The 17222-nt window shown below is 48.5% G+C and overlaps 2 protein-coding genes across 3 annotated transcripts in view; one reads left to right on the top strand and one right to left on the bottom strand.

Moving 5' to 3' along the window:
* Window positions 1-6252: 6252 nt before the first annotated feature.
* Window positions 6253-9997, top strand: RXFP3 (relaxin family peptide receptor 3). Its single transcript, XM_027520454.1, has one exon. The coding sequence runs from the start codon at window positions 6279-6281 to the stop codon at window positions 7653-7655; it is 1377 nt and encodes a 458-aa protein (XP_027376255.1). The 5' UTR covers window positions 6253-6278; the 3' UTR covers window positions 7656-9997.
* Window positions 9998-15692: 5695 nt separating this feature from the next.
* SLC45A2 (solute carrier family 45 member 2) overlaps window positions 15693-17222 on the bottom strand; it is a 38673-nt gene continuing 37143 nt past the window's right edge. For both annotated transcript variants that reach the window (XM_027520328.1, XM_027520327.1), the window contains exon 7: window positions 15693-15959. In XM_027520328.1, the coding sequence (XP_027376129.1) occupies window positions 15735-15959 (225 nt within the window). In that variant the 3' untranslated portion in view covers window positions 15693-15734. The remainder of the gene's footprint in view (window positions 15960-17222) is intronic.

Raw genomic sequence — 17222 nt, 5'->3', positions numbered from 1 at the left:
TTTTCCAGGCAACAGTACTGGAGTAGGTGGCCATTTCCTACTCCAATGCATGATAGTGAAAAGTGAAAGTGAAGTCACTCAGTCATGTCTGACTCTTAGCGACCCCATGGACTGCAGCCTACCAGGCTCCTCCATCCATGGGATTTTCCAGGCAACAGTACTGGAGTGGGGTGCCATTGCCTTCTCCCGACAACATCTACTACACCTACGCAAATCCCTCCAGTAACTTCCTGTTGAGTTTTGAATGAAATCTGGACTCTCAGTCATGGCATCCCAGACTGATCTGACTCTTGAAGCGACTTAGCAGCAGCTGCAGTAGATGTTGTCAGTGCCCTGCCCATCTCTCCTTGGCACGTACCAGTTCCCTATTTGCCAACTTGACAAGTACTTGAAAGTATCAGCTCCTGTGATTTCCGTAGTGGCCTTTCTTTGAAGCTGCTTTGCTTGTTTGTGGGGCAGCCTACAGCAGTGGGGACTTAATCTCACTCTCAGAGGACAGGAGCCTACAACCAATGGCACCAGTCTCAGGTGCCATTCCTGCCAGCATGGTCTCCCACCCAGAGGCAACTTTTCACTTTTTGCTCTTTGCCTGCTGGAACAATCTGCCTAATTCTGTTGGCCAACCCTTCTTTAGAGTTGGAGTAAGAGAACTTCCAACCACTGGCAGACATATTATCCTGGTGTTTTCCTTTTAAAGAATATTCTTCTGCTGGAACCCATGTAGACAAACTTGAATTCACATCTGTCTCTGCCTCCAAGGCAGATGATGTGCAGAAAGTTGATGACCTTTGGCATGGGGCTGCATACTTGCCTGCCTTGGAACTCAAACAAGCAGAAGGAAGAGATCTCGTGGGCAGTACAGGAGCTGTGACCCCAGCTGCTGACCAATGGCAACAGGGTGAGCCAGTAGGTCACTGAAAATGTGGGTAAGACACAGCAGTGCGTATTGTACTATATGGGAATGGCTGCTGCTTCACTTCAAACTCTACATCTTTGAAAGTCTTGAGAACGCTAATTTCTACAAGATTTCTTCAGGTTGGTAGTGTGACTTTGGTTTAGTATTTTGGTAGGTAGAAGCAGTTCTAGTAGCTTTGACTTGGTCTTTCCTACCATAGTAACAAAGATAATTATTAATTCCATTGGAGACAGAAAGCTATGAAGGGAAAGAATAGCTCTCATATACTCTATGGCTCAGTTGTTAATGTTTGCATAGTCATTGCAGTGTAAATGCTGGGGACGGATCTTTCAAAAGTATAATACAACGAAATTGGAAGGTGTCCGAAGGCTGGCAGAACTACAAGGAGAGTGTGTGTCAGAAAAAAAGCTAAACTTTCACCGTCCACGGTAAGGAGTAAAAAATTCATGCCTAAAATGAAAAAATAAAGTAGCAATACAAGCATTTCAATCAGAGTTATGCAGTATATAGCAAACGAATCAAAAGATTTGAATGTGCCTCTGGGCAGAAGAAATATGGAGGGCACAGCTGGAAGGGAGCTGCAATTTTTAAATAATAAGCCGTATAGAACTACAGATCTTGCTCTTAACAAATGATTCCCATTTTATTGGTGTAAGGTCAGCACTCAGCATCAATATTTTTAAATTAATTTTATTTATTTATTTTTGGCTGCTTTAGGTCTTCATTGCTGTGTGCAGGCTTTCTCTAGTCGTGGCAAGTGGGGGCTGCTCTCTGTTGTGGTGCAAGGGCTTCTCACTGCCTTGGCTTCTCTTGCTGTGGACCACGGGTCTAGGTGCAAGAGTTTCAGTAATTGTGGCACGTGGTCTCAGTAGTTGTGAACCTAAGCGTGGGCTTAGTTGCTTCCCAGACCAGGGATCGAACCCATGTCCCCTGCATTGGCAGGTGGATTCTTAACCACTGGACCACCAGGGAAGTCCTCAGCATCAATATTTTTAAGTGGCTTTAGTATGCAGGTGGCTTTATAGCTGGAGGTAAAGCTTAGGCTTCCCCCAGTGGCTCAGCGGGTAAAGAATCTGCCTGCAGTGCAGGACACACAGGAGACAGGGGTTCGATCCCTGGGTTGTATTCTTGGCTGAAAAAATTCCATGGACAGAGGAGCCTGATGGGCTACAGTCCATGGGGGGCCCAAAGAGTCACAACTGAGCACACACACATGCACCTCATTGACAACACATTCATTAATACTCTTAAGATAGAGAAAATTTGGGGATATATTCACACTCACATAGTGTAGGAAAAAATGAAACATATTTTAAATAAATCAATTGTCCTGGAGTTGGACTTGGATACTCTATAGGAGTGGATAGTTAAGAAAAACTTCGAAAAAAAAAAAAAACAGAAAAACTTCAAGTTATTTTTTAAAGGCACTGCCTTAGTAGGAAGATTGCATCTGAATGCAGAGTCCAATCTATAAATGTGTTCTGTGCTCATACATGTGAAAATCCTAGGCTCAGCACTAAGGGCAGACAGCAGCAATATACATCCTGCTCTGCAAGACTGACACTTGAAATATTCAGAAAGAGCCACAGCACTCCTTGATCAAAGGCATGCCTTAAGAGATGTGCTGATAGAGGGCTCAATGATACTCAAGAGGGGAAAGGATCAATACCTATTTCTTAGAGAATTCAGAAAAAAATCCCAAAAAACAGTAGCCTTTTACTAGTAATTTTAAGCAGTACAGGTAACATCGAAATACATTGAATTTGGGGAAGAGAGAGAAGAGAATAGAGGAAGAACTTTCAGAAGAACATTTTTTAGCAAAGACACTAACTTGGGAAAACAGATTGCCATGAGTGGATCCACAGCAATAAAACTTAACAATTAGACTCATGGGGCAAGGGAAGGAATCATAGCTGGTTTATTAAAAACAGACAACTAAAAAAGCCCCTCTTTTAATTTTTCCACAGGGTTGATCCTTATAAATCTACATACCCTTTGAAAATTTGTCAGTTTTCCAAATTTTCCATTAGGAATTTTTATGGTAAGATTTTGGTAATATTTTAACAGTATACCTAAATGATATTTGACCATAACTGATACGCCTCTCTCTTTGAATATATTAGATGCTGTCTGAGAAAAACATGGCTCATGATTTTAAGAAATACAGCCTAAAATATCTTAAGGTCATACTGAAAAAGAACTTATTTGAAAAAAGACCATCTTGCTTCCATAACACAGACTTCCTTAAGTGATACTATAAATTCCTGCACACAACTTGTACTTCACTTTCAGAGAACATAGATTTGGAAATGAAGAGAATTGTAGGCTCAGAAGCACTCCAGCAGCATTCTCTGGGAGTCGCACTTGGGAATAGCCTCTCCTGGGGCCTCAGTCTGTCTTGGCCGCCAAGTACTTAAGGCCTGGCAGATCTCAGGAGCACATGGTCCCCTCATCCTACAATGAAGGAAATGTCATTATTGGGTCTAAATGTGATTATTAAGGAATTCAGCAAGACCCCCTTTTCTTTCTTTGCTTCCAATCCTAGGATCAACCAACATTGAAAATTAAGATTTCTTTGGGACTTAAATGTTTGCACATGGAGAGCTTAGAGAACGAATAAAAATTAATCCAAATGTTCCCAAATTTGGGGGGAAATTAGAATCACCTAGAAGAATGTTTAAAGTATAGACTGTTAGGCCCCTTTCCAACTCCAATTCCAACTCTGATTCGTTGAATCAGAATCTCTGTGACCACATGGGGCTGGGAGGAGAGCTGCAACTTACATTTTAGGAAGCTTCCCCCCGCCACCACCCCCGACTCAGATGTCACCTGCTCAGTACTTATCCTCAGAATATTTGAAAACCACAATTCCTCCCATGTACACAGGAGGAAACTGAGGCAAAGGGCTTTCAGGGTATATCCCAGGCTTCCTTGTTTTTCAACAGCACCTTGAAATATTTTTAAACTTTTTTAACTAAAGGAGAAATAAAAATTTGATGGAGAAAAAGCTAGTAAAAATTGGAGTGAGAACTGAGCTTGAAGAAGAGGCTACTTACGCAGGGATAAGAGGTGTGCACAGAAGCAACTTGTGTGTTATATTGGTTCAGAGAAGGGCTGAGCTTCTTCAGATTACAGCTTCTCAAAGGAAGTGGTTTGCCTTTGTTTCTGTTTTCCTTGGTGGCTTAGTGGTAAAGAATCCGGCCGCAATGTAGAAGATACAAGAGCCGCAGGTTCGATCCCTGGTTCGAAAAGATCCCCTGGAGAAGGGAATGGCAACCCACGCCAGTATTCTTGCCTGGGAAATCCCCTGGACAGAGAAGCCTGGCGGGCTACAGTCCATAGAGTTGCTACAGTCCATGCAGAGTCGGACACAAATGAACGACTAACACTTGTTTTTATTAAAACTCTCGCGCCCCCTAGCGGGTAAACAGAGCAATACCGAGACGATAGTGAAGGTGTTCTCTGGAACTGTGCTCCGATTTTGGAATCATGATGTTTCCTTTTCTCTTCTTAATTTTGCATGAAGTGAAGTGCAAGTCCCTCCGTTGTCTTCGACTCTTTGCGACCCCATGAACTATACAATCCATGGAATTCTCCAGGCCAGAATGCTGGAGTGGGTAGCCTTTCCCTTCTCCAGGAGAGCTTCCCGACACAGGAATCGAACCGGAGTCTCCTGCATTGCAGGCAGATTGTTTACCAACCGAGCTATACCGTGGTTTGTTTGTTTGTTTTTCAGTATGCTTTTCCATCTCCTCTGCTTTAAAGTCATTACCTTTTTGTCTCTGTAAGTAAAGTCAGGCGCTCTGCAAGAGTGAGGACAATTACATTTAATATACTTTTGTTTCCGTTTAGTCCAGCACAATGAGGAAAACATTTCAAATTTCTTAAGTGTTTCATAAGAAGCGTACATTTTACTCCAGAGCAGTTGATCTGGCACTTAAACTGCAATTTAAGAAGTGACTCAAATGGTTTATATTGATTCCTTTTGCCCAAAGGAACTTAGAAGAGTCCTTAAAATTTACTTCCATTGGTTTGAAGCAAACAAACAAGCAAACAACACCTGGTTAAGAGTTCTGATTATAATAGTAGTGTGGGTACTGGTGCCAAAAAACAGCCCTATGAAAACCTCTTTTCCAACTGCATCAGATTAAAGAGAGTGTGGTTGAATGTGAGTAAACAATCTATTGAAGAGCTGTGGGCTAAGAGCTAAGCATCTAATGCCTGTGAGGTTAGCGCACCAATTAATTACATGTTCTGCTTAGCTTCAGTTCTCAGAATACACCAAAGCAGATACCAACACCTGAACCCAGAGTTCTGTTACGTGAAGACGCTTTGAAAATCCTGACAACCACAGACGCCAATTACAGTCAGCTATTAGTAAGGGGAAGTGGAGCTGGCGTTTGGGTATTCAGTAAGAGCCCACCATCTGATTTAATGTATGGGCATGAAAAGAGACAACTATCGTTGCTTTTAAAAAAGAAAAATGGGCAGAAGATTGTGCATTTGGAACTGAGAAAGAAAAAATTCTCATAATTATGTTGGGGGATGAGGAAGGAAAAGCGATCGCAAATCAAAGCCGACTTTCTCCAGCAACAGAGGGAAATAAAGGACTTTACGACCTTTTGAAACTGAAAAGGGAGACTGGCCCCGCGGCTCGGCGCGTGCGACGAAGTTCAGCACCTCGGAAAGCGCCCCCTCTCCTGGCGCTAGGGTTACGCATGCTCTTCGGGAGCCCGCAGCCTCGGCTGTGCGGGTGGAAATACAACTCGCGGCAACGCGGCTGGCAACTCACTGCGAGTCGACAGCAGCGGAGAGACGGAGATGCGAGGCAGCGAGGCAGCGAGGCCGGCATCGAAAGCCCTCCAGAGTCTCAGCGAGGTAGACTGAACTCTCTTCGGAAACCTCGTCGGAGCAGCTGCGGAGGAAACCTGCAAAGGTATTTGAAAGGGAAAGAGGGGGCCCCCAGGAGCGGTCTGGAGCTGCAGGGAGGGAACGCGCTAGTGCCAGCGGGAAACGCTGGGGGCAAAAAATCTGAGATTTTACAGTAGAGACCCGCAGACTCCAGCCTTGGCCGGACAACCTTTCGACGCCGTTCGCTCGCCTTGGGAGCTGTGTGTCTCTACTCTCGAATACCCCTCCAGAACCGACGTTCGGCGCCCATTTTCACGCCCAAGGCCAAGCTCCGCGCGCCGGGGACGCGCCTGGCGCCCGGTTCCTAGGCGCTCTCTTCCACAGCTACTTTGCAAGCCCCCGCGTGCGCCGGAACCCCGGGAGAGCCGGACTCCCCTTAGGAGCTATCTCCCGAAACATGACCTAGAGGCACCAGCGCGGGCAGGTGGCCGCGGCAGCCGCGCCAGCCACCATGAATAAGGCGGCTGGCGGGGACGAGCTCACAGAACTCTTCGATCGGATCCCGGACCTTCTGCAGGCGGCCAACTTCAGCGGCAACGCGTCGCTGCAGCTCCAGGACTTGTGGTGGGAGCTGGGGCTGGAGTTGCCGGACGGCGCGGCGCCGGGGCACCCCCCGAGCGGCGGCGGGGCGGAGAGCGCGGACCCCGAGGCCCGGGTGCGCATCCTCGTCAGCGTGGTGTACTGGGTGGTTTGCGCGCTGGGGCTGACCGGCAACCTGCTGGTGCTCTACCTGATGAAGAGCAAGCAGGGCTGGCGCAAGTCCTCCATCAACCTCTTCGTGACCAACCTGGCACTGACGGACTTCCAGTTCGTGCTCACTCTGCCCTTCTGGGCCGTGGAAAACGCCCTTGACTTCAAATGGCCCTTCGGCAAGGCCATGTGTAAGATCGTATCCATAGTGACGTCCATGAACATGTATGCCAGCGTTTTCTTTCTCACCTCCATGAGCGTGGCACGCTACCACTCGGTGGCCTCGGCTCTTAAGAGCCACCGGACCCGAGGGTACGGCCGGGGCGACTGCTGCGGCCGGAGCCTGGAGGACAGCTGCTGCTTCTCCGTCAAAGCACTGTGCGCGATGATCTGGGCCTCCGCCGCGCTGGCCTCGCTGCCCAACGCCATCTTCTCCACCACGGTCAAGGTGATGGGGGAGGAGCTGTGCCTGGTGCGCTTCCCTGACAGCTTGCTGGGCCGCGACAGGCAGTTCTGGCTGGGCCTCTACCACTTGCAGAAGGTGCTGTTGGGCTTCGTGCTGCCGCTAGGCATCATCAGCCTGTGCTACCTGCTGCTGGTGCGCTTCATCTCCGACCACCGCGTGGCAGGGACCGAAGGAGGAGCCTCAGCGGCCGGGGGAGGCCTGGCCGGAGCCAGCGCTCGGAGACGCTCCAAGGTCACCAAATCAGTGACCATCGTGGTCCTGTCCTTCTTCTTGTGTTGGCTGCCCAACCAGGCGCTCACCACCTGGAGCATCCTCATCAAGTTCAACGCGGTGCCCTTCAGCCAAGAGTACTTCCTGTGCCAGGTGTACGCGTTCCCCGTGAGCGTGTGCCTGGCGCACTCCAACAGCTGTCTCAATCCCATCCTCTACTGCCTCGTACGCCGCGAGTTCCGCAAAGCGCTCAAGAACCTACTGTGGCGCATCGCGTCGCCTTCTCTCACCAGCATGCGCCCTTTCACCGCCACCACCAAGCCCGAGCCGGAGGACCAGGGACTGCAGGCCCTGGCGCCTCTCCACCAAGCCGCAGAGCCCGACCTGCTCTACTACCCGCCTGGCGTGGTGGTCTACAGCGGCGGGCGCTATGACCTGCTGCCCAGCAGCTCGGTCTACTGACGCGGGCCGAAGCCCAGGATGCACGCAAACTGCAAAGCGCTTTTTCCTGGACGGAAAAGAGCAGAGCAGGTGAAGGGATACTAGGGGGACCTCCGGATCAAGAGTTTAGGAGGGAGCAGGATGGAGAGGAGCACAAAGGAGCAGCCTAAGAAGAGGTTGGGGACCTCCTCCGGAGAGGGGAGGCTGAGAACCCAAGTGGAGAGACGAAGCTGGCAAAGGGGCCGAGCTCAACCTTACAGGCCCAAGCCATCAGCCTCCGTTCCCCTTCTCTCTACACGCACCCCCTTCCTCATCTTAGGCTTTGTAGTGTAGGCTGGGCAGTGTAGGGCGCCCAGAAGGAGGAGAAAGGCATCCTGAATGCAGAGCAATTCGGGGTCGAGGAAGTGGCCTCAACCAAATGGTGCGCAGACAGTTGAGCGCATGTATTACAGAAACTTTTGGGGGGCAGCTCTTGAAAAAGTCCTCAAGGTGCACGCAGCCGGGGGAGCCACCCTCAAAACCTTTGCGCTCTGGTTCTGGGACAGCCGCGGCGCGAAGGTCTGATCTGCTACTTGGCTGCGGGCAGGCCTAAAGTATGGGACCCGGAAACTTTTTCGGAGTTGAAAGAAAGACGTGACAATCTTGTTCCGCCCGCGGGAGAAATGCACCGAGAGAGAGCCACCTCCCGTGAGGCGTATGGTTTATCTTTTGGGTCCGGGAGCGTGCGCACACCCGGAGCCGAACTGGGACTCTGCACCGCCCAAGGGTCCCCGGAACCAAAACGCTCGCGTGTACTAGAGCTCTTTGCCGGGGAGTGGCTTCCCTGCGAGAGTGAGCGGACTCAGTGAGGTTACAGAGGCTGAAGAGGGAGACTTCAGGCTGCTGCTGCTGCTAAGTCGCTTCAGTCGTGTCCGACTCTGGGCGACCCCATAGAAGGAAGCCCACCAGGCTCCCCCGTCCCTGGGATTCTCAAGGAGAAGCCGGGCGGGGCACGTGCTCGCTTGGTATTCCAACAGCAAGTGAGTGCGCCCTGCGCTGGAAGCTGGGCGTCTGGATTCCCTTGAGAGCCCTGCGGGTGCCTGGAGACACTGTGTCCGCTCGGGTCGGGTCCGTGCACTGCAGGTGAGCTGTGCCCAGGAGCAATTTGAACAGGTCTGAGGAGACACGCCACTGGGAGTAGAGACTTTTCTGCAGCCTCACCCTCTCACTCTTTGGGAATCGGAATGCGTGTTTGATTGAGGCTCTAGACCAGCAAGTAGAAGAATGAGTCGGCCGCGTTTCTTATAGGCTTAGATACAAGATTAAGAGATGCTGTAGAAACGTGGTTCCTGAAAACCAAATTCCCGGAAGCCGGAGTCTGATCTTTCCAGAGGAGTTGTGGGGTAGGAAGGGGAATGGGAGACTCAAGTAAACTCTGTGCTGAAGGGGAAAGAGTAGGGAGAGTCTGTTCTGGGTGAATTACCAGGATTTCAGGTGTGGGGTTTCTTATTGCTCATAACACTGAGGAGAGAAGGCAAGAATCAGAATTCCCATAGGACTCTACCTTAACCAAGTTCCATTCATTCTAAAGAGTGTTCAGCACGTTGACACACATGATGAATTTTTCCATAACCCCCAGTCTAACGGGACCTTCTGAAGGGTGACACCTTTCTCATGACAATTCTGTTCTGGTCACAGCAGTATAGTCCTTTCTTGAGGCTGCTCAGAGGGCGGGATGGAATGATCTACCCATCCAGCTGCCAGTTTTGACAGAGGTGCTACTGTTTTTCTCTTTGGCGACCTAGTTTGAGATCACAAACAGGCAATGTGGGCACCTACTGGTGTGCTTATCTTCATAGCATAAATCATCACTATACAAGCATGTCTGCTTCTGTAGCCTCTTGAACCATAAATTACTTTGTGATTTTGTTGGAAATTCCCAGGACTGTCTGAGATTTAAGGTTCAAAATGTGAACTCCTCAGCTCCAGCGTTCATGTCCCGCTTTATGTAACACACACAGTGCAAAAATTAAGACCCTGCCACAAACACAAAAGCTGTTTGACCTCCTCAATCCTGAGCAGGCTTGAAGGAGGTAGCTTTTTTAGAAAACAGAATAATGCTAAGTAGTCAAATTAGCCTCTCTTTGCCATTTAGGATGAAAACTTATTGATACTGAGAACCAGTGGGCTAATAAACATTGAATTATAATCCCAAGTCTCCAAAATATAAAGTAAGTGAACAAGTAAACACCTACAAAGAACAAATAGTAGCATGGTAGTGTATCTCTGTGTTACACTGATATTAGACACTTACTGAGATATTCTCTTTATTAAGCAACTTGCTGTTTTGAATTTAATAATAAACAATGTGTGGGTTGCCCAAGGTTTTTTGGAAAGTATGTTGAAGTGTGTACTTCTGATATGATGGGCACTAGAAAAACAGAAGGGGTGGGGGCAAGGACTTCAGGAAAGAACTCTATGAAAAGAGTCACCTTGTCCCCACCCACATCTGTGGACTTCTGAGAACATGGCTAGAGGGAGCCAAGACCAAAACTCCTATCTACACAAGGACAAAAGCATCAACAAGGAAATGGTCAAATCCAGTTGAGATCATCAATTTTTTTTTTGAATGCTTGTTGTGTGCCTAGCTCTGTGTTGAGTTTTGGGGTTACATACACATTCCTGACATTTAGAAAGGGACAGTACCATGTACATGAGGCAAATGAGTCATGGGATAGTAAGTTAAATGTCATGTTGTTGCTGTTCAGTCACTACGTTGTGTCGGACTCTTTTTGATCCCATGAACTGCAGCATTCCAGGCCTCTGTGTCCTTCACTATCTCCCTGAGTTTGCTCAAACTTATGTCCATTGAGTCGGCGATGCCATCCAACCATCTCATCCTCTGTCATCCCCTTCTCCTCCTTTCCCAGCATCAGGGTCTTTTCCAATGAATCAGCTCTTCACATCTGGTGGCCAAAGTATTGGAGCTTCAGCATCAGTCCTTACAATGAATATGCAAGGTTGATTTCCTTTAGGATTGATTGGTTTGATCTTCTTGCTTTTGAATATCATAGTAAGGGCTAAAAGAAGTGCTGTTTACAGGAACACAGGGATGGAGAACTTGATTCTGTTGGGGAATCAGAGACTTCCTGGACAAAGCAGTATTTGAGATGGACCTACAAATATGGGCTTCTCTTGTGGCTCAGCTGGTAAAGAATCTGCCTGCAGTGTGGGAGACCTGGGTTTGATCCCTGGGTTGGGAAGATCCCCTGGAGAAGGGAAAGGCTACCCTCTTCAGTATTCTAGCCTGGAGAATTCCATGGACTGTATATAGTCCATGGGGTCACAAAGAGTTGCGCATGACTGAACGACTTTCACTTTCACGTCACTTTCTTAGGAATATGAGTACAATTTAGATGGGCAATCTGGCAATTGAGACAGAGAGTAGGTGCATAGCTAGGGCATTTGAAGCTGGGGAAATTCAGTGATCAAAGGTTTTGAGGTTGGAAGGCCAGGTGCATGGAGGGAGAAGCAAAGCAGTGTGGCCTCCCTTTCTCCTGCAGGATTTACTGGGATTTCTAGGAAGAATGTAAATGTCCCTGCACTTGCTTTATTTGTCTGGGAACAGGACAATTTTGTCCCAGAGGGGATATGTAATTGGTATACTAAGAACAAGTACTTAAGTTCCCAAAGGTGGTTAAGAGAGTGTGAAAGCTGCTCAGTTGTGTCCAACTCTTTGCGATCCCATGGACTATACAGTCCATAGAATGCTCCAGGACAGAACACTGGAGTGAGAACCTTTCCCTTCTCCAGGAGATTTCCCAACCCAGGGATCAAACCCAGGTCTCCCACATTGCAGGTGGATTCTTTACCAGCTGAGCTACCAGGGAAGCCCTGGTAGATTAAAAGCCTTTAAAAGTCTTTAAGGTGGTTAAAGTCTTTTAAAATTGGATTCTATCTGCTCATTCAAATCTCAATGAAGTTGAGTTCAAGGAGTAAAGTATCACTTAAGTGTGAGTGTGTGTGTGTGTGTGTGTGTGTGTGTGTGAGAAAGAGAGAGAGAGAGAGAGACAGAGAGTGTGTGCTCTAGCTCCCTTTTCCATCCCATAGCCCACCCAGTGTTCCATCTGAAAAGAGTTTCACTTGTAATGAAGACCATGCCCTGTGGTTGGCCACAGATGACTACTCTTGACTTCCTTGGGGGTCCAGGGAAGACGGCTCTCAGTTGCAGGTCACCCTTTCAGCCCACCCAGTCATTCATTTCAAAATCTTTAATCAGCAGAGCAGTGCTTGGAGAAATGATCAGAAGATACACACTGAAATCAGCAAATAATTCCATTTCCAAATGTTGCAGAGGTCAAGAACAGGTAGGTGAGGCAGGAGAGGTGGCCGGATGCTGTTTCTTTATTAAGGCTGTGTGCTGTGTCATGTGGAAAAACTTCCCTGGTGGCTCAGATGGTAAAGCGTCTGCCTGCAATGAGGGAGACCCAGGTTTGATCCCTGGGTCAGGAAGATCCCCCTGGGGAAGGAAATGGCAACCCACTCCAGTACTCTTGCCTGGACAATCCCATGGACAGAGGAGCCTGCTAAGCTACAGTCCATGGGGTCTCAAAGAGTCGGGCACGACTGAGTGACTTCACTTTCCTTTCCTTTCCTTTCCTTTCCTGTGTCATGTGAGGCCCTGAGAGCACTGGCTCATTCTCATCCTAGGCCCAGGGCAGGGGTCCTGTGTGGGATTGGGAGCAGGTGTCCTCCCTGGGTCCTCTTCTAAGTCAGTCATGACCTTGCTGCTCTTGGATGGATAACATGAGGGGGAAAAGGAGGAAGGAAGACTGGGGAAGATGGGATCTTTTTGCTGGTGAATGTAATAATTTCATTTGTGAGTGTATATTCTAATAGTGGGCGTCCCTGGTGGCTCAGATGGTAAAGAGTCTGCCTGCGGTGCTTGAGACCAGGGTTCGATCCCTGGGACGGGAAGATCCCCTGGGGAAGGAAATGGCAACCAACTCCAGTATTCTTGCCTGGAAAATCCCATGGGCGGAGGAGGAGTCTGGCGAGATACAGTTCATGGGGTCACAAAGAATATGACACCACTGAGCGACTTCACTTTCACTTTTCTTTTCACTTTCATTCCAATAGGTGGCGCTAGCGGTAAAGAATCCGCCCGCCAATGCGGGAGACACAAAAGACATGGGGTTCGATCCCTTGGTGGGGAATATCCCCTGGAGGAACGCATGGCAACCACTCCAGTATCCTTGCCTAGAGAATCCCATGGACAGAGGAGCCTGGAGGGCTACAGTCCATGGGGTCACAAAGAGTTGGATACGACTGAAGCAACAGCACAAACGCGCGCGCGCGTGCGCAAACACACACACACACACACACACACACACACACACACACACACACACTGATAGAAGGCAGGGGGCCTGGATTGGACAGAAAATAAGTGCCACTGTGAACAGGAGGGAGACAAGGCTCAGAGGTTGGTCAGTGGAGCCACAGCACACTGAGGTCTGAGAAGAAAGCTCAGCTCAGTCTGGAAAAAAATTAATCTGGAGAAAATGGGATAAACTGTGGGAACCCAGAGAACCTGGTGCTGAATGAGGAAGCTGTGTGTGTTCTGCAGGTGGCAAGTGTGGGCAGGGAAAGGAAGGAGTGACCACTTTGGTGTAAGGCTTGCCCTCCTTCCTCTCCTGCCCCACCCTACACAGCTAGAAGAGTTCAGATCCACAGGGGTACCCCAGAAATACCACCCCACACCCTAGCACTCCCCCTGCTACAACCCAAGAGCACAGAGATCAGGCTCTTAAAAGGGAGGCAACCAAGAGAACTGCAGCCTGGAGCCATCAGACCTGGGCAGCCAGGACCCCCACCCCGGGTCCCCTACTAGAGAGTGCTGCTCAATCCTCCACTCCCACCTGTACCCCTTCCCACATAGCAAGGAATCTATGGAGCTGCCTGGAGCCTGAGCCCCACACCTCCACCCCCCAGGCTATGCTTTGGTGTGCAAGACGTCGAATTCCCCATCTAAATGGCTCTGAGTCTCTAAGGGCTTCGTGGGTCCTTTCCTTTTGAAGGTGGTAGACACCGCTGAGTCTGTGCACCCTTAGGTGTGAGGGGAGGCTGAGGGTGACTGTTTGCAGTTGTGGTAAAGGGTGGGGAGTTGGGAAGGCTATGGACGTGCAGGTGTCAAGGTGCCCACAGGGGCCCTCACAGTGCTGGACTGGGCTAAGGGTGGGAAAGGGAGGGAGGGGCCTTCATCAGCGGTCTCTCCCCCAGGCCCTGCAAATGCAAACGTTAGGAGTGGACCTGCACCCCTCATTCCCCCAGAGGTTTTGTGAAAGGGAACCCAAAGAACTCCTGAGCACAGTTCTCCTTTGCAGTACCCCTTCCCCAAATGAGCCTACACTGCAGGCTCCTGGCCACGCTACCGAACCCTCCATTCTGCTATGCACCAGGAAGCCAGACAACAGCCTGAATCCCCATGTCCTTGTTCTAAAAGCAGCTCATTTTGTGTCTCCAAATTTCCTTCCAGCATGGGAGGTCTCCATAATCTACAAATTCATCTGAGGCAGCGATTACACAACCAGCTCTAAGATGAGGCAGGAGAAGGAACCATATAGCATGTTTTAACTTGGAGAAACATGTGGGCAAATCATTCTGCACCACTCAGGCACATCTTGAATTATATAGAAAACACTTATGAAGGACAGGTGATGGGGAGATCTAGGCCTGAGGAAGCAGGACGGTGAATCTTTAAAAAATAACGACGATGGTTGTCATGTATCAAGTGCAGACCAGCAGCCAGCCTCCAGGCTGAGTGCTGCTCTTATAGGAAACAGCAGAGCCCAAGTGCCTGCGTTCAAAGCCCAGCTCTGCCACTTCGGAGCTGTGTAGCTTCAGATGAGAACTATAAACCTCTGTGCCTCTGTTTCCTCATCTAGAAAATGGAGATCAGTAGCAGCAGGTTCTCCCAAGATTGCTGTGTTAACATGGGTAAAATGCTGAGAATGGTGGTAAGCACTCTGTACGGCTTAGGTATTACAAATGGTCACCACTCTCTGCGGTAGGAAGTATTGGGTGGGTCATAAAGTTCCCTCAGTTTTTTCCACAAGATGTTACAGAAATCTCAAATGAACTTTTTGGCTAACTCAATATTACCCCAAATGTACAGAGGAACAAGTGCAGCTTTTGAGGTTCTGTAGCTTGCTGGGGAGCAGCAAAGCCAGGATCCCAAACCAGCCCAGCTCTAAAGTTCACGGTCTTTCTGTTAAACCATGTTGCCATCATGAACTTCAAGGGGTACGGCTGAGAAATGCTGCTTCACTTGGAGAAGAGAGGATCACAGGAGAAATGGGAGGCAGTTCTTTGAAAGGCTTCCATTGAGACTCCAGGGGCTGGAACAAAAGTGCAGGCTAGAGAGAAAGATTTTTACTATATCAACAAGATGAGCTGTTTCTAAGTGGGAAATCCTCTAGCATGAGATGTTCAAGCAGACTTGTAGGGATAGTATAAATTAACATGAATTAATTATGAGTGAGTTAAATATGAATTGAACATGAATGAATTAATACCTCAAATCACCAGCCTTATTTTGCATAATGATGCATTGGATGAAAAATATAACCTTCCTGTCTATATATGGACCCCTAGTTAAAAAATAAAAATTAAAAAATCACATCACAGGATAAATTCCAGCATCACAAGTGTGTGTTAGTCGGCGTCTCAGGTTTCATCAAGGCCTAAAATGCCCTGTGGAAAACAGACCCTGCCTCCCCATTCCACTGCAGTGACTCAGGGAGAAAGTTGCAAGGAGGTGCTGTCACCATACTCGCCCTTTGCCACCAGCGAATGGAGGCATGACCCAGTCTGTCCTAAGACAAGTCATGCTTGAAATACTGAGACTGATGTGGACAGAGCTGGCTGGGAATAAGGGGTAGTTACGCATAGAGTCGGACACGACTGAAGCGACTTAGCAGCAGCAGCAGCAACTGCAGTTGAAGTCATAATACGTGGCATCCAAAGGGCAGATACAAAACACGCAGAGCTAGATAAAGACTGATTTCATGCTGCATGTGCCACTGTGTCTGAAAGTAGGGACCATGTCTCTTTATTGACCTAATCCACATATCTAACAAAGAGAGCCACAAAGCAACAGCCGATCAGCGCCACCGCAGAGGCCGTGATCACGACGACGACGACGCTGCCGGCCGTGTTGACCAGAAGGCCCAGGCCACCTCCAACCAGGATCTGAGCCAGCTGCACCATGCTCGTGAGGGCAGCGCAGTCCAGGCCCTGCCCTCTGCTGCTGCCATCCGGGCCCCCACCCAGGGCCCGTTGCTTCTGCAAGGCAAGAACAGGGACAGCATTTGATCTATGCCAACTGTTCCATAGGGCAGAGTCAGCAAGCAAACTTGTTCTTTAGAAAGCCAGATAACAGATACTTGCAGCTGTGGTTACAAACACACAACTCTGCTGTTGCAATGCCAACGTAGTCACAGCACACAAACATGTTCCAACACAACCTTAGGACCCTGCTATTTGATTCAAGCTCCACCCCCTGCCTTTCCCCTACCTGCCACAAAATCTTGAATATTAACTATGAGAGTTAAATGATTAAGAACACAAAATTCTCTCTTCCTAAGCATTCAATGGAGAAGGCAATGGCAACCCACTCCAGTACTCTTGCCTGGAAAATCCCATGGACAGAGGAGCCTGGTGGGCTGCAGTCCATGGGGTCGCCAAGAGTCGGACACAACTGAGCAACTTCACTTTCACTTTTCACTTTCATGCATTGGAGAAGGAAATGGCAACCCACTCCAGTGTTCTTGCCTGGAGAATCCCAGGGATGGCGGAGCCTGGTGGGCTGCCGTCTATGGGGTCGCACAGAGTCGGACACGACTGAAACGACTTAGCAGCAAGCATTCAATAAATACAGTGGATTAGGAACAATAAATATCCCTTTTCATCCCTTCCTTAGAGTTGAAAGTTCAAACACTTTCAGGAGGATGTTGAATCACAGATATATGTTAGGTGAGGCAACATAAAAAAGCAATTCAACCTTTTAAAATAGGGTTGTTGTTTGGTTAGTAGATTAATGTTTAATTACTATTTGACATTTGGTCTGAATTGGCTGATAGCATTGCCATTTGTCAGGTATCATATACGTGCTAGGGCTTGAGCAAGGCTCTTTCACTTACGTTATTTCATTCATGCTTACCACCTTTCCAGAGGCACATGGTGACACCAGGGAAGCCCCTAAGTGTTAGCCCCTCAGTCATGTCTGGTTCTCTGCGACCCCATGGACTGCAGCCGGCCAGGCTCCTCTGTCCATGAGGATTCTCCAGGCAAGAATACTGGAGTGGGTAGCCATTCCCTTCTCCAGGGGATCTTCCTGACTCAGGGATTGAACCCCAGTAACCTTCATTGCAGGTAGACTTTTTTTTTTTTTTTACCATCTGAGCCATCAGGGAGGCCCATATTATTATCGTTAACCTCATAATAACAATACTACTACTACCTACCATTTTTTGAGTCTTTGCAAGGTGCCAGGGGCATTATGATAAGCAGATTACCTATACTATCTCATTTCATTTAATTTTCCAA

The sequence above is a fragment of the Bos indicus x Bos taurus genome, chromosome 20, assembly GCF_003369695.1.
Source record: "Bos indicus x Bos taurus breed Angus x Brahman F1 hybrid chromosome 20, Bos_hybrid_MaternalHap_v2.0, whole genome shotgun sequence".
In the NCBI taxonomy this organism is placed as follows: domain Eukaryota; kingdom Metazoa; phylum Chordata; class Mammalia; order Artiodactyla; family Bovidae; genus Bos; species Bos indicus x Bos taurus.
Note: the sequence above shows the minus strand (reverse complement) of the source record. Positions and strands in the feature narration are given on the sequence as shown.

Coding starts and splice junctions, on each gene's coding strand:
- RXFP3 (XM_027520454.1), top strand. CDS start 6,279: ATGAATAAGGCGGCTGGCGGGGACGAGCTCACAGAACTCTTCGATCGG.